Raw genomic sequence first — 22,674 nt, forward strand, 5'->3', positions numbered from 1 at the left:
AAAAGTCAGAAGTGGTGTTGTGGCTCAAGTAGTAGAGTTCTAGCCTTGAGAAAGTCCAAGGACAGTTCTCAGGCCATGAGCTCAAGCCCAGGACTGGCAAAAAAAAAAAAAAAAGGAAAATAGTCTGGCTTGGTTTAGTGTGAGGTAAGAAGTGTAATACCCAGTAGCCTTCCTTTTGCACAGAACTGCCAGACTCTAAAGAGCAAGAGAGATGTGCTTGTCCTTCTGCAGAGGGATCCAAAAGCATTCATATTGCATCTTTTCCCTCGCTTACATCTTATTCTGCTACAAAAGGTCCTTTCCTTGCAGGTGACACTGACCCTTCCCATTTTCATGGATGCTTACTTTACTCCTGTCATTCATTTTTGAATTGCCTGATTTTCCATTTCCCATGATGCAATTGCTTAAGTAAGTTAAAGGCAACTGAGCTGGACCATATTTGCAGTTCTGGAGCCTAGTTTCTCTGTGTCTGAGTTCTTGGTAGAGGTTTTGTTGTTGTTGGTGGTGGTTTGAAGCGGAGTAGTTAGTCTAGTCACTTCTGGAGATTTTATGGTTCTTTTTTTTCTCAGCTATAAAATTAAAGCAATTTTAATTGATGGTTGATAGAAACAGGATCTCCAGTTAACTGTCCAAATGTTAGTTGTGTACATTAATATTAAAATGAAGAATTGGGCTTGGAGTTTGGCCTCATGGTAAAGTGCTTGCCTAGCATGCATGAAGACCTGGGTTCAATTCTTTGCTACCACATACATTGGGAGAAAAAAACAAAAACAAAAAAAGCAAAAAATGGGGCTGGGAGTTTAGCCTAGTGGTGGAGTACTTTGCATAGCATGCATGAAGAACTGGGTTCGATTCCTTGGTACCACATACATAGAAAAAAAGCTGGAAGTGGTGCTGAGGCTCAAGTGGTAGAGCTCTAGCCTTGAGAAAACCCAAGGACTGTGTTTAGGTGCTGAGCTCAAGCCCAGGACTGGCAAAAAAAAATTTAAAAGAAAAAGCAAAAATGATCTTTAAGGGAGTCAGGTAGAACAAGCCTTGGGGGAGCTGAGGCCTGGTGGGAATCCCCACGGGGCTCTTTTTACAGTCAGGATCACACTGTCTCACCTGTACCCCCACACACATCTTTTATCTTGAGTCATATGTACATCCTTATAGAAATGGGTTCGATTCCTTTAAATGACAACCTAGCGCCCTAAAGTGCATGCACTTGCAGGTGTCTATAGCCTAGCGTCAAGGTAACTCCACTCCTCAAATGTTTGGAACCAACAGCAAGAGAGGAGGCCCCTTGATTAGGGGGCTTCGTCTTGATGTTGGGAGTGGAGTGCCTGAGAGCCCTGATACACAAACGGGAGTCAAGGCAGGTGCTACCGCTGACCTTTCTGAGCAGTATGAGCAGTGAAGACTTACAGCCAATCCCAAATTGTTACTTTTCTCTTAGCCATCTACCCCACCAAAGAAAGCATCTTTTCTTCCACCTTTCCCTGCACAGAAGGGTCCTTTTAAAGTAGGATAATTAAAGAGATGGCAATTATTTGATCATCTTAATTATAAAATGTAGCTCTTCCTATTTCCCAGTGAAAACATCTTTCATACTTGAAAGCAAGCAAGCTAGTCTTCGTCTTTCTAATTTTTGCAGTTTCTATTTAGATCCAAATGTTTGGGAAATTAAAACTTGGGCAACTGAGTGTTTCCCACATGTTTATCTGTTCTATCATTAGCTAGATTTTCACTTCCTCAATATGTTACATTTTATGCCACTCTTGGTATGATCAGAACAAAAAACCCAGGTAATGTCTTGCAAGTTTACATAATCCAGTAACATACATACAGTCTGGCTATTTTTTTCAATCTTTTTGAAGTTTTGTTGAATCTAGGTTGTGCTAAAAATGCTAACCATCTTTCCCTCCTAAGTCTCTCTCCTCAAAGCTGCTATATGTCCTGAGTATCTGCCTGCTGGCTGCCCTCTGGAAAATGGGATCTGTTTCTAGGGACTCATTGTTTTATCTCTTTCCTAGTCTCAGAATGTTCTTAAGCAATACACCATAGAAACAATTTTAACATGTATAACTATTCACTTTGAATTATTCTTCCCCAAAGAATCAAAGACTCTCAGGCATAAGAAATACTCATTGATTACCGTGCAATGGCTAGTAGAATGCTCTTGGGAAAGAATGTTCTAGAAGAAAGACAGAAGCAGGGAGCAAGCGTTAGGATCTGAAGTTTAGATCACTGAAGGAAGTTCTGACAAACAGACAGTGATTATGTGGGTTGTGTACTTTGAAGGTGTGGGTCGTAAGGGTCAAGGAAAGAAAGCTGTGCAAAGCTCTTGGAACCATCTTATAACTTCTCTGCAAGTCTAAAATTGTCTCAAAATATTATTATTCCTTAAAAAGAATTCGAGAACCTATCTTGTATGTGAAGATACGTTGGGATGTAGGCCTCTGTGTGTGGTACCCTGAAGAAAGAAGCACAGGGCCTGTGCAGGTGCAGCTCAAGATCCACTTGTAATACAACACGAGCGACACATCTCAGCCTGTGATTTCTCAGTTCACAGATTCTCTGTCCTCACCTGCACATCCATCCACCTCATGTTTTGGCTTTGGATATTGCCTTTCAACATATCTTTCTTCCGTCACTTGAATATAACAGAAGAAGGTGAAGAGAAGGGTTCTGGTTTGGGGATGCCCCACATATGTGGGAAAGAAGACAGTTTAGGGAAACCAAAGACAACTTTCCAACTTAAAATATTCTAAGTTGAAAATATTCCGAAGCCCACACCCTACCAAGTCCGAGGCTCATGGAGTGCACTGTACAAAAATATAGCAATGTGCTCACGGCCCGGCCTATTTTGGTCACAGTGTGGTCCCTCCAGCTGTTAGCACAAGGTGATTGTACATTCCATGCATCAGTACTGGGAGCAGCCTTTTACACACACACACACACACACACACACACACGTATGTCTGTATAACTTCCTTTTCCTTTTGACAGCTGCAAATCAGAAGGAGCCCATGAATCTGAATTTTAAAGTGAAAGAGGAACCCAAGGAAGAGGAGCCCCTCAACACCCCCTTGCCTCGGTCCAGCTACGTGTTCAGCCCGGAATCTGAAGTGGCCACCCCAAGAATCCCAGAGGACACCTCCCAGGAAGGGAAAGGGGGCGTGCTCCGGAGGGATGTGTCGGTCAAAGCCGCATCGGAACTTCTCATGAAACTCTCAGGTACCCGATTTGTTCTAAACTGTGCACATTCTGCTCATTTGACCTGTTAGTAGACCCGCCTGCTTCCTGCCTGGGTTGTAATTGACCTGACGCAGCGATGCCACATCACTGTGATGAACTCAGGAGATGAACAGGTTGCGTGGCTGACCTTCCTGGGTTGTGCATTGGGAGTTTGTTTCTTTCTGTCAGGGGATATGTCTTGCTAACTACGCCGTGTTTTCCTGACTACGACTGCAAATGGTTGGAAACCACTGCTGGTTTCAAGATGGTCCAAACTGCAAATGAGTTCTAAGGACTTCCACAGCACTTCTGGTAGCCAATCAGAATACCTGTTTTCTAAGAGAGAACCTTGCGTTTTTGTGTGTGTCTCAGTTGTATTCTTTGTTTTGGATTTGCTTTTGTTGGTTTGGTTTGGTTTTTTGCAGGTACTACGGTCTCATAATTACTAGACCGTGTGGCACCGCTGAGCCTGTTTCATTGACTGTTTTGAGGTCTCGCTTCCTGCCTAGGCACATGCCTAAGCTATGCTTCCCATCATAACTGGCATGGCAGGTGCCTGTTCCCATGTTCAGCTTCCCTCTCCAGACTGGTTTTCAGCCTCTCAGGTAGCTAGGACTAACTGTGGGCAGTAGCCACCAGCACCTAGATGTACTGGGTTTTTAAAGGATCATTAAAAATATTTGTCTTCACTTCATGAAATGACATGTCAAGTAATTATTACTAGAGTAGCAATAAGAGATTTTTTTAAGGACAGAAAATTTACTACTCATTAACCTGTTGTTAAGACAAATATCTCCATGTAATCACACCTATTAACAATAGGAAACAATGGGTTATAGCTTCAAACTGATGCATTTTAGATTCCTTCCACCCAGTCTCCTATCTGTCCCATCCGTTTTACCACAGATAAACAATGCAGTGCCTTTTCAGTGCCAGGGAATGGTTTCAGGACATGGAGAGGAAATCCGTATTAATAATAATACTTGTCAAGTCATATTCCATCTTAGTTCTCTGCTTCCTAAAGGTAATTTTTAGAACCTGTATTTAAAATGCTAATATAAATCAAACTCTGTTTTTAAGTTTGGAACTTACTGTGCTTAGAGGATGAAAGCAAGAAATGTATTAGCAGGACTGCTCTGCTATCTGTAATTTCATTGGCAGTTCTGGCTGTGTTTCTGGTTGACTAGTAAGTTGGAAAGTAAGAAATTCATGGTGATTTACTTGGCATCATCATATCAGAACAGTTGAAATTCCTGTTTGCCAGTTGTCTTTGATGTTAACTCAAAGCACACTGGAACTTAAGAGAACATGATTTGTTAGAGATAAAGCATAATGGAACCCTTACATCCTTATGATAACCCCATTTTCCCCAAGTTTGCAATGAGGGTTCCACTCCTCTTACTCGGGTAGCCATCTAGTCAGATCCTACTGATTGCTGGAAGCTAGGAGCTTTAAGAACAGTGATGTTCAAGGCACTGGAACCCTCTCCTGTGTCAGAGTATCTCAGTGATGTAGAGGAATCTCTCCAGGGAGTTCCCAGAGCTCTGCTTCTCTATAGCATAAACTTTCCTTTCACAGTGATTCCTGGCCCCCTCCCAATGGTAAGAGTATGTGTCTGTACACACATTTTATATACATATATGTATTATGGATATGGATATATGCATATATATATGCAAAAATGAGATTGTGTGAAAGATCTTAATCCTTTTGAGTGATGTGATTTGAGAGACTATAGTAAGACATCCTGTCCCAGGTGACAGAGATCCTTCAAGTGGAAATGCCAGCATGGACATCTACGATGTTTGTGGGTCTCAGTGATTCTTCTTGAGTGTGTGATGACTTTTACTGAGTGTCTGTGCCAGCGCTGGGCTTCAACAATAGCTGAATGGATGCTATGGTTTGTATTTCCAAAGGGCATCCACCTCTGCTTTATGATGTGGAAACAAAAACTTGTTTGAAGACTGATAACTATTTTTGCCCTGAAAAATAACCCCCACCACTCTGTGTGCAGGAGACATAGGTCAAGAATCACACATCAGGCTCTCTACCCTGGAAGGTGCCATAGTCTCAACAGTAATGTGTTTATATTATATTCTTTTTTGCGGCGGGGGGTGGGGTGGGGGGGGAGGCGTGGTCATGGTGCTTGAACTGGGCCTGGGCGCTGTCCCTGAGCTCTTCAGCTCAAGGCTACTTCCCTACCCTTGAGCCAAGCCCCACTTCCCATTTTCTAGAGGTTAACTGGAGCTTAAGAGTCTCAGGTCCTTTTGTGCCCAGGCTGGCTTTGAACCTTGATCCTCAGATCTCATCCTCCTGAGTAGTTAGCATTACAGGCGTGAGCCACCACGCCTGGCTATATTATATTCTTTAAGGGCTATTTAAATAAGCTTTCTGAACTTTATAAGCAGTTGAGGTGATTTTTGAAGTGATTACCAGTAGAGTAGCAATAAAAGAGTTTAAGGAAACAGAATCTCCTAGTGGAATATTACAATAATTAAACAGTTGTTTAGAGGAACGAATAATTCTTCACTAGACTCTAAATGTAATCCCAGCCTTATTAATGCAAGAATGGGGAGTGGAATCCGTCGGGGGTGATTTGCACCTATACAGCTTGGTTTTACTATGAAGCAGGCATGTGTCTTTAAAAACAAATGTCTTTTCATTCCTTCCCAAGCATCAGGCAAAAAGTACTTACCCTTCATTAAGTATGCAGGATCTCTCACTGTCTTTCAGCTCCCCTTTCACATGACCATTTCCATCCCACTAGGCAACAGTGATAATTCCTTCCCCAATGCCTCCATGCAGAACTACTCAATATGCGCCCTGGCCTGTGGCAGTCGTCTTACTCCTGCTTTGCTTCTTTTCCTTAATAATGTCCTGTCATTCTGGAGTAATGTTTTGACTAAGAAGTGCTGGGTGCAAAACTAGTAACCTGCTTACCTTCCTTCCTTCGTTCCTTCCTTCCTTGTGCTGGTACTGAGGCTTCGACTTAAGGACTGTGCTCCCACTTGGCTTTCTCCACTCTAAGCTGGTGAGCTGCCACTTGAGCCACACTTCTTCTTCCCCTAATGTTGGGAGATACCCAGTCCAAGATGTCTGGCAGATGCTGAAGCAGCACATAGCTTCCAATTCCATGTGTACTGTGCCTTTACCTAGTCAGACATACAATAAGCTAAATTTTCAAGCTAGGCGAATAGCAATATCTAGTAGGACGGAAGGAGTATAACAATATTATAATAAAAGCTGTTTGGAACTTAGGAATAGTCTAGACTTTTTTCTTTAGTATTTTCAGAAAATGGAAAGAGATGGGATGGAGATGGGAGACTGTGGGATGTGAATTGTCCTGTTTCTCTTGTGGTGTAGAAGTTTCCTTCTCTCTCTTTTTTATTGCCTTTAGATAAGAAGCATTGACCAATACTTTACACCTTTTTACTCCTCATTGAATTCAAAAGAAACTAGTAAAGAAATTTTGTTGGTGGTGGTAGTGGTCATGGGGCCTGAACTCAGGGCCTGGGTACTGCCCCTGAGCTCCTTTGCTCAAGGCTAGCACTCTACTGCTTGAGCTACAACTTCACTTCCAGTTTTCTGGTGGTTAATTGGAGATAAGAGTCTCACAGTAACTTTCCTGTTCCTCCTGGCTTTGAACTGCAATCCTTAGGTCTCAGCCTCCTTAAGCGAAGATTATAGGCATAAGCCACCAGCACCCAGCTAGTCAACAGTTTTGTTTGCTTTGTTTCCAGTTCTAAATGAACTTACGTTAATTTGATGAAGAAGGATATTTAGCACATGGTTTGGTCAAGTGTTCCATAAAACCTTCCTGTGTAAATAGACCTCTGTGAGTACATTGTTTTCTGAATTGACCTTTATGTTCTATAGGAACAAAATGCAATTAAGTTACAGGCGAGGCTAACTTTTTCATTAGCTCCATGTTTGGGAAAATCTGAGTTTTCTTTCTTCCTGTGGTTTAAATTCCATTTCCAGTTGTTAATTGGGAAGTTGAATCCCTGACCTCGAGACCTAGTGAATTGATTACTATAAAGAAAGTAACTCACTCTGAGGAAACAGCTCAGTGTCTGGGATTCTCTGTTGTTGTATGACACAAGGCAACAAAAATGACCAGATACTCCACAGAGGATGGGGTTGCCAAAGACAGTTCCCGGTTGTCTTCCTTCAGAGATAGTACTGTGATTAGGCAAGGTCCCTTTAAATTTTTGCCATGCCTGGTCACCTTGTACACTCAGGGGCTAGATGTGTTACCATAGGTGTGATGTTATGCTGAAAGTAACCCAGCATTTTATCCATGTGGTCTCCATTGTGTTCAAGGAGAAGAGGGATAAAGAAATATCCTCTTCTCTCTTTGGGGAGTTCACATGTTTGCACAGGAATGCATATGTAAAATGTAACATACATAGTTGGACAAAACTGGAAGGAGGCGATAAAAATTCCAATCCAGTAGAAATTATGATGCAGCACGGTGGCTACTGGAGGCTACCTGGGAAAATCGAGGACTAAGTTAGTGACAGAGCACCAGGAAGTCCCACTGCTACCGCACAGGAGAGGGACTGTAGATAACACAAATGTGCTGCACATTTCAAAAATGTGTAAAGGATTCTGAAAACTTTTACCATAAACAAATGATAAACATTTGAGACAATGAATATGTTCAATCTGATTTAAACATTTCTACAGTGTATACACATTTTCCAAGCATCATATGATACCCCACTGATATCTACAGTTTTTGTGTTTTTTAATTTATTAGTACATTTTTCTAACTTCCGTTTAATTATGTTTTTAAAGAAGATTAAAGTATATATGTGCATCTGAAATATCATGGTGAAATGGTATAATTAATATGTGCTAAAAAGTTATGACAGGAAAGTAAAATAGGATGTTGGCAAGGTTGTGCCTGCAGGAAAATGAATATCGTCTTAGGTGGTTTCTTTGCACAAATGAAAATAGAACAATGAGAGCTGTTGAGCTGGAAAGGGATAGAGGGAGTGACTTTGTTTGGCATGCAGTGTATGTATGTATGTATGTACGTATATATAGAAATGTCATAATGAAACTCTCCCTTGTGCAATTGATACATGCTAACAAAAAATAAAATCATTAAAAACGATTAGGAATTATCCAGCCATAAATAGCTGGGAAGTTGAGCTATCCACAGCATTAATGAAAACTTAAACATTCAATTTTCCTAGCATGTGTAATAAAACTTCAAATGAGACTCAAATTAGAAACAAGTTTATGGTCTCATTATTTCTGTGTGCCACATGCATCTGTGTTCATTTTTGGTTTATATTTATTTATCCTTGCCTGGTTCTGGAGAGCAAAGTATATTAGAATCAGTGGCTCTTATCTAGGAATCTGAGCAGGCCCAGGATTTGAACTATTATGGATTTGGGGTTCAGAGTTATCACTTAAATATGCCACTTACTGTGAGGTGCTTAGCAACCAGTTATTCTTTTTCAGAGGGTCCCCCAGAGGTTTCTCAGTTGAGAGCTTGGTCCTCAATGTGGGGCCAAAGAACTAACATGGGTTACAGAGATCTGGCGGAAGTAGAGACTAATGGGAAATACATCCTGAGGGTCTGACCTTGAAGGTCAGCCTGGCTCCTGGGCCAGTGGTATCATCGTGGGGTAGGAAGCATTAGGCATGTACATTCTTGAGCCCTTCCAGTGGACGAGCCGAAACTCTGGGGTAGGGCCCTCATAGTCTGTTTTGACAGGTTCTTCAAAGATCCCAGTGCCTAGGGGTTTACAAACACTGTGCTGATGGCTGGAAAAGTCCACCTGAAAAGAACGTTTTGTCGTCTGAAGCTGGTAGAGAACAAAGCTCTATTAAATATTCTTTTTCCTTCAGAGAAAGGACCATTTTCTCTTCACTGCAGTGTCTTTTAGACTTGCTGTGAAATGATGGCTGGTGTCTGGGACCCTGTTTCTTCAGATGTGCTTCATAAGTCAACAATCGTATTGGTTTTGAGCCTCGGATACTGCTACTTTTGTATGTGTTCATTAAATTTCAGGTTTATTCCTCAACAATGTCGGCATTTTCTAGGGCAAACATACGTTCCGTCCCTGCCCCACTACTGTTGTACTCCTACACCACGCTGGAACTCTTCTCAAGCTCTTGAGATAAATTAGAGGTTTCAGCTAAATCATTTCTCAGGGCAAAATGTATTTACTCTTCTAGTTGATGTTTTGCTCCTGAAGGGCGGTGACCTGGCAGATGTCATCCTCGTCACTCAGCTTTCTGTCATGTAACAAAGGCCCGTCATAATGGACGTGCAGAGGACAAGGGGTTGTTCTGGCTCCCGGTTTCCGAGGTTTCAGTCCACGGTGGATGGACCCTCTCCACCCCCACGGCTTTTGGGCCTGTGGTGAGAAAGTACATCCTGGAGGGAGCTCATTTCAGAGTAAGACTGTGCCCTTCCTGGCCAGGAAAGGAGTAGAAGAGCCCCCAGTCCCAGAATATCTTTCCAGGGCACATCCTGGGAATCTGACCTCCTCCCACTCCCAGTGTCACATGCAAGATGCTGGAAGAACTTACTCTTTGCCAGAGTGACCAGGGTTATCGAATCATGAAAAATAAAAAAATGAAGGAGTAACTTAAAAGCACCAGTAAAAAAGTGTTTTTCTTTTTGTTTCTTTTTCTTTTTTTTTGGCAGTCCTGGGCTTGACCTCAGAGCCTGAGCACTGTCCTTGGACTTTCTCAAGGCTAGAGCTCTACCTCTTGAGCCTCAGCACCACTCTGGCTTTTTTTCTATATATGTGGAACCAAGGACTCAAACCTGGGTCTTCATGCATTCCAGGCAAGCACTGTACCACTAGGCCAAACTCCCAGCCCCAAAAGGTGTTTTTGTTCCTCCATTAATACCTTCTGCTTTCCCCACCGTCAAATATACAGTACTGAGAATTTGACAGCATCTCATGGAAAACATGGCATAGTCTTTTCTGAAATTAAAAATACTTTCTTGGAGGATCTTTTTAGGTATTTATAAAAATATATTGAATTAACATTCTAGTAAATATTTATATATTGCAGATGATATTTTAGAGAGGATTTCTCTCCTGACTTCTTTTCTCAAGTGATATTCTATTGGTTATGACACCTATTCTAATTCAGCTGGTATGGTGATGCACAGTTATAATACTTGCTTGACATGGCAGGAGGATCTTGAGTTATACAGTGAAACTGTCTCAGCAAACAAACAAAACATCTTTATTGAAATATAATCCACATATCCTTTATAAAATGAACTCATGGAAAACATGAAGTTCCGTGATTTTTAGTGTATTCATATTTGTGCAGCTGTCACATTGAATTCCAGTATATCTTATTTTCCCCCAAAGAAATTCCCTATCCCATAGTCATTCTCTATTATCACACCGCCCCCCCCCCACCCCATCCCTGCCTCAGTCATAGAGAACCACTCACTGATACACGTTTGTCTACTCTGGACATTTCATATGAATGAAATCATACACTATGTAGTCTTTTATGTCTGGCTTTCTCACTCAGCATGTTTCTCATGTTCATCTCGGTTGTCTCATGAATCAATTCTTTAAAATCACTGAATGATATCCCATTGTATGGATAGAACTTATGTCCTTTATGCTTTCATCCATTGATGAAGACATTTGCTGATTTGAATCTTCATGTTCAAGTTTGTGTAAACACTTAACATTTTTAATTCTCTTGGCTATATGTGCCTAGGAATTGAGTTTCTGGGTCAAATGGTATCCATGTGATAAGTATTTTGAGAAATTACAAACAATTCTTCATATCAGCTGCATTGTTGTATCTCTCCTCTAGCAGTGAATGAGGGTTTTAGCCTTCCCACCTCCTTACCAAAACTTACCACTGTCAGTCATTTTTTCATCATAACTGTCTTTATGTGTGACTAGTAATTTCATTGTGGTTTTGAATTGTATTTCCCCAGTGACTCATGATGTATACCACATTCTCATGGGCTTATTGGCCATGTGTATATCTCCATTGAAGAAGCGTCTTTTTGAATTCTTTGCCCACTTGTTAATTGGATTACTTGTCTTTTTGTTCTAGAGTTGTAAAAGTTCTTCATATATTTTGAACATAAGCTCCTTATCAGATGTGTGATTTGCAAGTTTTCTCCCTGGCTTTGCTGGTTGTCTTTCCACTTTCTTGATGGCATTATTTGCAACACAAAAAGCCTTTATAGTCCAATTTATTTTTCCTTTTGTGCTCTTGAGAACCTCCAGATTTTCCATAGTTCTCAAAATTAAATAAAAATGCACACTTGTTTAATATTAAAAGGAATGCCTTTCTTTGCTTGTGTTAGCACAGTGCATTGAATTTTCAGAGTTAGTCCATAAAACCTCATTTCCTGAATAATATTTCTATAACAGAGTTGGCCTCTCTGATTTCTGTATTTGTTGTAGTATTCTGTTTTTCAGCTGACAGAATATTTGCATGTCAACTTTCTAAGTGATTTATACTAAAGGTGACCAACAACAGGCTTATCACTAATAACATGATTGCTTCATCTCCTGTAGTGTGTCTGTGCACACCCCAGAATGCACCCCATAACTGGAGAAGTTACATCTAAATAAAGAATTAGACTTTTTTTAAGCATTTGAAAACCCAGTGAGGACTGGAGATATTCATAGTAGCAAATTTATATTGCATACAAATAAAGAATAGACACTTCTTTTGTATGTTTGCCTGTCCTGGGGCTTGAACTCAGGGCCCTGCATACTGTCCCTGAGCTTTTTCACTGAAGCCTGACACTCTCCCATGAGTCACAGCGTCACTTCTGGCTTTTTGGTGGATAATTAGAGATAGAAGTCTTTCCTACTGGGTTGGCTTTGAACTGTGATCCTCAGACCTCTGTCTGCTGAGTAGCTAGGATTGTGAACATGAGCCAGTTTCCGGACTCCATCCCCTTAATAAGATAAAAGGTTGGCATGTTTCTGCATGCTAAGATATCTGTTCCTGAAGGTCTAGATCCTATTAAGTTCACTAGATGTTTTGACCATGGTATTATCCTGTCTGTTTAGCAGGATGCAGGGAGAAGTGGTCCTGGCCCTTTAGCAGCCTCCTGCAGCTAGAAGCAGGGGTGACTTGCCAGTAAGCCCCCTTCTGCTTCTTTATATAAATCCTGCAGCACAACCCTAAGTGGCCGTTACTTTGCCCTCTCCTACCCCACCCAGGGATGGATAGGAACCCAGGCCCCCTCAAGGCTAGTGCCTCTGAGCCTCCTTCCCGTTTTAGCCCTCACTCCTGTGGCCACCCTTTATGCTTTTTTAACCAGCTTCCTTCCTCTGCCTCCCACACTGAGGCCGGGGATGCAGAAAGACCAGACTCAAAAGGGCTCTTGTGTTATTATCATTTCCCTGTTGCATAGCTGCATATGTTAATAGAGCCGAGAAAATTTGTATTGGCTGCTGTTCCCAGAAACCAGGCAAGAACAGTGTGAAGAATGTCACAGGCTGTGCCTTCATTCTAGATGCCTTTTCTGTTTGGCTGCCATAGGACTTGGGGCCAGGCAGGGATGTGGGGCGGGGGGTGGGGGGCATGCTGTAGGGTCGGGGCAGGACTGCAGGGCTGGGATGGAGGGTGGGGGTCCAGATCTTTCTGTGGAACAGTGAGCTGGGGAGCTGAAAGGACTCCCAGGAGCTATGCTTGGGGGTTGTCGGCATGCTCTTCTCCTGTGCTGGGTTCTCTCTCCGCTACGAGCCACTGCAGACACTAAAACATTTTGGCACAGACCATTCATGAACAAGCCATTGGCAATACTGGATGAGGACAACTCTACGAAGACGCTTTCTTTATTTTTCCAGGGCCCAGCTCGCAGGGAGGCTGCACACGTTTGCTAACTGTTGAGACACACGGGGGTTGAATCTCTCACTCAGAGGACACATTTCCCTGGGCCGGGGTGGGGGTGGGGACCGGCAGCTAGGAACCTTACCTTGTTCAGGTAATTCTTATCACATGGCTTCTTCTTCCCCCCCACCCCCGCTTTTGGGGTTGGGTTTTACCACAGTGATGCCCTTGTGAAGGAAAGCAGGGCCTGCATTTTCTCCAAGGAGATAATGAGAGCACTCTCATTCTAGAGTAGTTTTTCTTCTCATCACTGTATTAACCTTTTACCTTTAACTTATTTGTGTCAAGGAAGGGGAAGATTAGCATGCATAATTAAATCCTGTGCCCATCTGGGTCCGTGCTGGTATCATCCACCAACTTACAGGAAGGAGAGTCCTCATTGCCAAGTAGCCAAGTAACCCCTGAGCTAAGGCCCCCCTGAGTGAGGCACCAGTCCACGCTAGCTCTGCCTGTGGAAGGTCGTCTCCATTGGAGCCTCTATGACAGCTCTAGACTGGAAACCCTTCACCAAGCATTTCTGCATATGGCTTCTCCTGTTCTGTGAGCACAGACCATCCCATTTCGTGGCAGTGTTGTCTCTGTGTCCGTGTGAGGTGTGTGTGTTCCTTCTGAAGGGATCTGACTTTTGTCTTCCTTCTTAGTGATCCCCTATGGACTCCAGCCATGTGTGTATTTTCCCTGCATTTACTCCATCCCAAGTTTGTGCTCTGGGTTGATTTACTTCCTTGTTTCTAAATATGGACAGCAGCTGGATTCAAGCACATTTCCTGATTTCCTGTGGCTTGCTTGCCATATGCTTATGGCTTATCTCCACAGCTGGATAGGTGGGGGAGGGGAAAGAATAGATCTTTGCATTTTATCACAGGTACAAAGCCCTGTGGCAAAGGTCACTGTTTAGAGCGTGAATTGTGAATTACGAATTGGTTCCCTTACTCCTGACCACATCCTCCCAAGCCCACCCAGCCCCTAAAGGGACACATGCTTCTCCTGGGTTGATTACCAGAGACTTCCTGCTGTTTGGGGGCAGAGGGCATGCCTGGGCCTGACTGCCTTCTAGAGGCTTCCTATGGTCTGTGTGTGGGAGGCCAAAGGCAACTAACAGCCTCTGTAATTACCACAGAGAAAGGCCTGCTGGCCCGGGGACTAATGAAGACAAAAGGTGAAATTGCACTGATTTGTGGGCCAATCCTGAGTGAAACTGCCTTACTCCACTCTGTATTCAGACACCACTACGTCCCTTCCCTTGGCATTCCCTGCCAATTGGGCCATTTCCTGTGAATTGGCCCATGGCCAATATATCCATAATATTTTTTGTTAGAATTTTATTTAATTTGTTTCTTTCTTTTTTTTTTTTTGCCAGTCCTGGGCTTGAGCTCAGGGCCTGAGCACTGTCCTTGGGTTTTCTCAAGGCTAGAGCTCTACCACTTGAGCTTCAGCACCACTTCGGCTTTTTTCTATGTATGTGGTACTGAGATACTGAACCCGGGTCTTCATGCATGCTAGGCAAGCACTTTAACCACTAGGCCAAACTCCCTGTCCCAGAATTTTATTTTATTTGAAAGAGTTGTGGGCCATCAAGACGAAAACTGGAGATTAGGATAATGGAATCCCCATTGTCCTCTTGTAGTTCCTTTTGCACCCTGTTTTGTTTTTGTTTCTCTTGGGGACTTCTGGGAGGAGGGTCCAGGTATTCGTTTTGCACCTTGCTGAGGACAGAACCAGGGTCTCCCCCTCAGCTATATCTCCCGCCTTTGTGCCCTGTTTTATTCCATGCACATTTTGTTTAAAATAGTATCTCCTAAAAGCATTGCTTCCACTAGAAAGTTCTACCAGACTCTTCACTTCCTGTGGAGACACCTAGAGCTAAAGCATCTGACCCGTGTGCAAGAGGAGTGCAGATAATCAGCCTCGTTCTGTGATGCAAAGGTCCCTCCCTCCATCCAGTTGTTGATCTCTCCTCTTGAGCACCTGCAACCTGAGAGGACAGGGCACAGGAACCAGAGAGGAAGGGACATTCAAGTGAGTCACTTACACTACTCATAAGTAGCTTTGGTTTTTTTTTAAAAAAATTGTGAAAGAAGGTTGAAACAACGCCAAAAATGCATTATGAGGATATCCCTGTGCTCGATTCCTCTGAAAACCATGGAGAATTGAGAGCCCACAGGGACTAGTCCCTTATTGCACAGTCCCGCCCCACAGTCCAGGGTCTCCCACTCCTGGCAAGTACACAGGGCAGCTCCCTGTCAAAAACAAGGAAGACTTATTGTTGGCTTATAGGGCTTTGACTTTGGGCAAAACTATGTCAAAATGGGCTGGGAGTGTTGTCTAGTGGTAGAGTGCTCGCCTAGCATGCACGAAGCCCTGGGTTCCATTCCTCAGTACCACATACACTGAAAAAGCTATAAATGATGCTGTGACTCAAGGGTAGATCGCTAGCCTTGAGAAAGCTCAGGCCCTGAGTTCAAGCCCCAAGACTGGCAAAAAAAAAAGTCAAGATTTGTTGAGATTCTTTTTTGCCCACATATCTACAGAGGATGTGTCTCATGACCCTAGTGGGGTCCTGAGCCCTATCTAGATTTTTACAGTATGTACAGTAAGAATTTAACCATAGTGACTATTCTCAAAATAGAATATTAAATATTATATTATAGTATATAGTAGTATACTATAATCAAAACTGTGCACATATATATACTATTATAGTATAAAATGTGGTTCCCTCACCGCCTCTGAAGTAGCTGTGTATTGTATTTATGCTTCTTCTTGGTCCATTGATCATTGAAACTTTGTAAAACTGGCTAAGAAGGGATCAGTATTTTGCATACTCATTCATTCATTCATTCAACTGTTTATTGAATTCCTGCTATTTCCCAAGTCTGCCTTCTTGCACTGAGGACGAGCAGATGCCATCCTTCCCCTTCCCCCCGTATCATCCCCCCATTCTCCCTAGCCTGTGTCTTGCTCCCCACATTCTTTTGTTGCTGGGGTTCTGGCTTCACTGTGGTGTGAGCTGATACTCTGCACCATGGCCACAGCCCTTTCATGCAGAGAAAACACTGACCAAGGAGGAGAGCACGGGCTTCTCAGCACTGTGAGCCATTGTTTGTATCCACAGTACGCGTGTATCTGTCTACTAGTACATATTAGCACTGTTCTCATATGTATTAGGACTGGTTAGCAGCACCACCCAGGAGAGATACTTAAAACGAATTTGTACGCACTGAGGTGTATGCCAGCCTAGAAATGGGAAGTTTGTGAAAACTTTCAGTGGTAAATAAGAGTTTGGTGAAGCCCACAGTTAGTTAGTGGAATAGAACTTCATTTGCCCTTTCCTCTCTTTGGGCTTTATAGCTTTCTCTTAATAATTTGTACGTAAAGCAGTAGCCAGCCTATCATAGAGCTAGTCCTTGACTTTCAGTAATTTTTTATGGCATCAGGAATCATACTGAATCTTTGGGAATTCTGCCTAAAGGCTACACACACACACACACACACACACACACACACACACACACACACACACACACGCACGCATCCTAGATTATGGAGACCTCTTAATTACCACGGAGGTGGACAGGACTTAGATTTATTAAAACGGCAAAGGGTAATAATGTTAAATAGCTCTAAGGTTGGATCAGATACTTTAATTGATCCTTTTCCCCCCCTTTTTAATGTGAGACAAGAAAAGTACATTCCAGCCATTAGATGGGAAAAAATAGGTTAATTTTTAAAAAAATAAGATCATTTGGAATGGTCCCACGTGGACGCGTTTTGTATAAATGCCGCTCTTTAGCTAATTCCTAGCTAAACCATTAAATGAGAAGAACACAAGATGATCAGGAGAGGTGTTGCCTGAACACCAGGAAGCTCAGAGTTGAGCAGGAAGCAGGACCACCCTGTGTTGTCTGCTAGGCTGGCAAGGCACAGCTCCCAGGCCTCAGTCACTGAAGGATTTTGAGTCTTGAATTTTATGGGGACCTCAGTGAAGTTAAAGGCAACATCTGTTAGGTGTGACAGACATATTTGGACTTTGTGGCTCACCATAAGCAAGTTGCATTTTCTGTGCAGCTGTGGACCTCAGTCCTGTAGCCCGTCTAAAAGCCTTTGCAGATGCCCTCCCAATTACATCATCTCAGGCAAGGGCTTGTGGCAGTCGTAGATGTTTTTGGTATGGCTGAGGGACACGAAGACCACTTGAAAAATCTACATAGGAGTAAAACCACAAATGCTTGGATCTGAAGGCAAAGAATGTTCTTTGTGTCTCCTAGAGAGAATTTCCAGCTTCCACTAACCTGCTATTACTTTCAAAGTTTGAACTTGTTCCTTTTACCCTGATCCTCAACTTTCTTTTAATGATACTGGTGTTTTACAAAACTTGCCCTTGCTTAGCTTGTTTTCTTGGCTGGTGCTGTATCTCTTGAGCCACGCCGACTGTCCTGCTTTTTAACTGGTTACTTTGAAGGTGAAGTCTCATACACTTTTCTATCTAGCTGGTTTTGAAGGGAGATCCTCCAGCCTCCTGAGTTAGAAGTGTGTGTGTGTGTGTGTGTGTGTGTGTGTGTGTGTGTGTGTGTGTGCGCGTGCGCGCGCGTGTGTGCGCATGTGCGCATGCGTGTACACTACTAGTGTTCTGCCTTAGTTCTGAACTCCAAGGGCCTTGGATAACTCTTGCAATACTTGTTAAATCTGCAGGTAGAATACCGATACAAGGGGAACCACTAGTTACTTTATGATACAATTATGATGTTATCTGAGATTGTTTTCATAATCAAGACTTTTTGATCTATAGGGGCTGAATGTCTTATATTATCTAAGGAATTGGAGCTCATGGATCTTGATTGAGTTTTCACTCAGGGACAGCAGCTGTTGCCCTGAACAGATGGTTTTTTGTTTGTTTGTCTATTTTTCTTATGTTGTGGCCAGTCCTGGGGCTTGAACTCAGGGCACTGTCCCTGAGCTTCTTTTTTGCTCAAGGCTAATGCTCTACCACTTCCAGCTTTTTCTTAGGAGATAAGAGTCGTATGGAGTTTTCTGCCTGGGCTGGCTTTGAACAGCAATCCTCAGATCTCAGTCTCCTGGGTAGCTAGGATTACAGAAGTGAGCCACCAGCACCTGGCTTTCTGGACAGGTTTAAAAAGATAATGGAAGACGACAGTTGTTACACTGAGGAACTGTCACTCAAGGTCCCAGCTCTACATCTGCACATTGCGCTTCTTGCAACCAGGTTAATGACTCTTCACCCCTCAGGGAGAAGATAGTTCTTTCCAGATTTGCTGCCTGCCTGTCCTCTTCTTTACTCCCTGGTTTTTAATTGCATTTTTTATACTTGCCTCATCATTCATCTAAATTTGAATTGCTTGAGGCCAAGAACTATGGTTTATCTCTGCATCTCACATGTCATCTGTCCCAGAACTTAGTTCAAAGTCAGGATTCAAAATAAGATTGTAAGCTAGTCGTCAGTAGCTTATACCTGTCATCCTAGCTACTCAGGAGCCTGAGACCTGACAATCATGGTTCAAGGACAAGCTGGGTAGAAAAGTCCATGCGACACTCTTGTCTCCACTCAACCAGCAAAAAAGAAAAAAAATCAAAAGTGAAGGTGTAGCTCAAGTGGTAGAGTGCCGTCCTTGATCGACAAAGCCAAGGGAGAGTATGAGGCCCAGAGTTCAAGCCCCTGTACCAGCACATACGCACACACATGCATACACACACAGAATTGTGTAGCTGACAGATGAAGTAATGCTGTTTGTGTCTGTGGAGCAGGAAGCATGGAATTTGAATTTGCCCACTCCTGTTGTAAAGCAGAATTCGAATAGCATGTCTCGTTTCCAAAACCCCATGCCCAGGGCTTTCAGACATGCCCTTCCATGCCTCTCTACCACAAGCTAGACTGCCATCTTTTAATGGGTATACATAATTGGTTTTCATTTTTTAAAAATAAGTAAGATATATTATCTATATCGGCCATAGGAAAATTGCCAAGAATAAGTAAGCATTGTGGTGGACAGTCTCATGGGAACACATGGCCCTCCAAATCCTCCCCCCCTTTCTCTCTGGATAAACATGAATAGTTGTCCTGTTATTGAAAGAAGTGATTCTCAAGCCAGTATTATTGTATGCCTAGAAGAAAGAATAAATTCCTAGACTTGTCTGTGGGTGAGCCAGCAGAGATGATTGATTTGAATATTGTTATGTGAGACCTCCCCAGGTTGGGGGACAGAGCTGGGCTGGAACCCTAGTGGCTTAGAAAGCAAACACCTGTGTCCCAGGTCAGCCTGACTCCCGATCCTGGGCCAGCCTGCCCAGGCACTGGCTGGGAGGTGATTAACGGGAGGTGAGCCCATGCTGCAATGTAAGGGCGTTTTTCCTTCTTTGTCTTGGAGGTAGTCTTATCTTTTGGGGTTTTTGTTTATTTGTTTGTTTTTTCCCCCACAAGTGAAAACTAGAATGCGGCCTGAACCTCAGAGCAGTGGCACTCAGCCAGGGCTATGCTAGGTTTCTCCTCGTCTCCTTGAAAAGTTAGTAATGTCTAGAATCATATTAGAGTCATGCTGTTAGTATCTAGCAGGTAAAGACCAGAAATGTTGCTAAATGCCCTACAATGCACACAGTACACGTGCCCTGGTAGCAATGGATAGCACCGAGGTTGAGAACTACCACAACAAAAAGGCAAGGCCACCCAGGCCAGGCATGAAAGTCCTTAAGACTACATCTCCAACTTAATGGCAAAATGTCAGACTGGTGGCATGGCTCAATTGGCAGAACATTGACTAAGCAAGCAAACAATCCAAGAGAGAATGTGAGTTCAATCTGTTATTGGCATACAGGCACACACCCTCACACATACACATACACCTGAAGGGGGAGCAAGAAAATCCTTGACACTATTGCACAGGAAAGAAGGGACTATAAAAATATTGATTGTTTTGTATCCTGTTTGCCCATTGAGACGTCAGTTTAGAAACCCTTGTCTCTTGAGTCCAGTATCCATCAGAAATATTAAGGATGCTGAAGTGTTGGTTTTTTTAAATCACTGAGCAGTGTGTTGTGCATTTTGGAAAGGTCAGGAGTTGTCATAAGAAAGGGCAGAAAGTACTTTTATGCAAATCATATTTGAAACGATCCCAAGTGGGTATTGAGAACTAATTTCATTGAAGTCACTGGCACAAACAACTGGGTGGTGTTTAATCCAGGGTCAAAGCTGGGGGCAGGAGGGAGGAAGAGGGAGAAGGTAAATGGTGGAGCTTCTTTCTAGCTTTGCGGGGCATGTTGTACTGTTGTGGGATTTGTGTTGGTTTTTTCCATATATTTTTTATTGTAATTAATAGAAGGGTTGGGTTGCATTATAGTCACCAGATAGAAGGTACATCAGTTCACAAACATTGATACCCTTTCTCATGTCTTGGTCCCCATTTCCCTCCCACCAACCCCATCCCTCATCTTGTTTTCCCCCCTTTCTTACCCGATTTCAAATAACCAAATAAGCGTATATACAATATATCAGATAACAAGGTGAAATACTGTGACAATATGAGATAGCCAAGGGACAGCAAAGGAGATGAGAGATAACATAGTACATTAAGGACAACAACCACTCATTATATGGCTTTGGTTTCTATATCCTGGAGGTCCTTTCATTTAGCCTCATCCTATATGGCCTTATGTATCTAGGTTCTGCTCTGTTGTAAATCTCTGCTAGGGACTCGGTGACTTTTTGTTTGTCCTTGGCCTCTTCTGCGTTTATTCTCAAGCTGCAAAGTGACTTAGCCATCAGCATCATTTTGTACCTGGGACATTAACTGCACTGTAAAGTTTCTCCATATTAAGTGCTTTGAGTGAATGTGAAGTGGGAAATGTGTACTGTGACTGCTCAGGCAGGTGGTGACCCAGCCAGAGTGGTGGGTGGCTGTGGTAGTCACCAAATCCTTAAAACAGGGAGGAGCTGGTACCAGAAGGAAGCAGATGCATAGCCAGTAAAGCCAGAGGAGCCCAAGACAGAAAGTTTTCTAGTCTTTCTCTTTTGTTATTTTTTTTCTTTTCCTCCTCTGCCTGCTCTTTCTCCTTCTTAACTCCTCCACTTCTTTCTCTTCCTACTTCTCAAGACTGGCTAAATCAATGAACTTGATTTTCATGAGCTACTTCACAGACATACATCAGAGAAAAAACAGCTTGTCAGAACACAGGGAAGCATGGAGGCATCTAAATTAAATATCGTGGTTGTCTGCAGGGTAGTTACTGATGAGAAAACAGCAGTTTTGCCTAAACAGCATGTGTACTTTGTCAGAACTAGGAAAAGAACTTAGCACTCTAGTTACATAAGACTGTATTGATAGCATCACATTAATTTTAATCATTTAATTAAAAATGTTCATCTAGCTAGTAATTCTAGGTACTCTGGAGACTAAAATCTAGGGATCAGGGTTCCAAGCCAACACGAGCAGGAAAGCCTGTGAGACTATCTGCAGTTAATCACCAAAAAGCCAGAAGTAGAGCTGTGGCTCAAATGATAAGAGTGCTAGCCTTGAGCAAAAATGCCCAGGACAGCACCCAGGCCCTGAGTTCTAGCCTTAGGAACTGCACTAAAAAATAATAAAAAGATGCTCATCTATCTTTTTTTTTTTTTTACTGCTACTCAATAAACCATACTGACATTTGGTTTCCATCTGTGTCACACATTGAACGTTCAGCAGGGCTTTAGTGACAAGCCCACTTAGAAGAGTTAGGATTTCTCCTTTCCAACTCTTAGCAGTCCCATAGATCAACATCTGCTTGACAGGGTGTCTTCAGTCTCAGCCTGTCTGTCTGTCTGCCTGCCTGTCTGTCTGTCTGTCTGTCTGTATCTGCCTATCTATCATCTATTTGTATTCACTTCCTAGGTCTGCTGTACAAAATGCTCACTAACTTGATAGCTTATGGTTTTTGAGGTTCAGAAGTCTAGCCCAAACGCTGGGCAGTCTGGGTCCAGCCCTAGCTTTGGCGGAGAACCTTCCTTGCCTCTTCCTACTGCAGGTGGCTCCAGGCATTCTTGATTTGTTGTTGTAAAAATGTGTTATCAATCTTTACCAGCCTTTCTCATGGTGTTTCTGCCTTGTCTCTTTAAAAGGATGCTCATCATTGAATTTAGGGTCCATCTGGATAACCCAGAATAGTTTTGTCAGGATGTCCCCAGCTTCATCACACCTGCCAAAGCAAGCCTCCCAGATTCCTTGGGTGAGGATGTGAGCCTCCCCATCCGGGCCACTATCTGTCTTTTACCTACCCATGATAAACAGTGGGTCTCCTTTGGTTTTGGGGTGCTATGTACACATTGTTAGTTCGGTTTATGGACCTTAAAGTGGCCCACATTGATGTCTGGGTAAATGGTCGTACTGCATTGCTTCCTTAGTGCCAGAGGCTCATGGGAATAGGTGCTTGAGACTTCAAAGCAAATGCATGCTTCAGATGGAAGCTGGAACGCCTCGGAGCCACCCCTAAAGCAAGAGCAGACGCAGTGGTACTGTGATTATAACCCTTCAGAGTGTGGCTCTTATAGATGTTTATCCTTGGATTGCAATTACCTTCACAGGTGGTCTCCAGGATTGCTGGTTT

General features: G+C 42.9%; 1 protein-coding gene across 5 annotated transcripts in view; it reads left to right on the forward strand.

The window, feature by feature from the left end:
* Positions 1-22,674, forward strand: part of Znf827 (zinc finger protein 827) — a 140,828-nt gene that overhangs the window by 55,779 nt on the left and 62,375 nt on the right. For all 5 annotated transcript variants that reach the window (XM_090356880.1, XM_090356883.1, XM_090356881.1 and 2 more), the window contains exon 5: positions 2,992-3,219. In XM_090356880.1, the coding sequence (XP_090213006.1) occupies positions 2,992-3,219 (228 nt within the window). The remainder of the gene's footprint in view (positions 1-2,991; positions 3,220-22,674) is intronic.

This window comes from Megascapheus bottae, chromosome 23 (genome assembly GCF_031878675.1).
Source record: "Megascapheus bottae isolate mThoBot1 chromosome 23, mThoBot2.hap1, whole genome shotgun sequence".
Taxonomy (NCBI): Eukaryota; Metazoa; Chordata; class Mammalia; order Rodentia; family Geomyidae; genus Megascapheus; species Megascapheus bottae.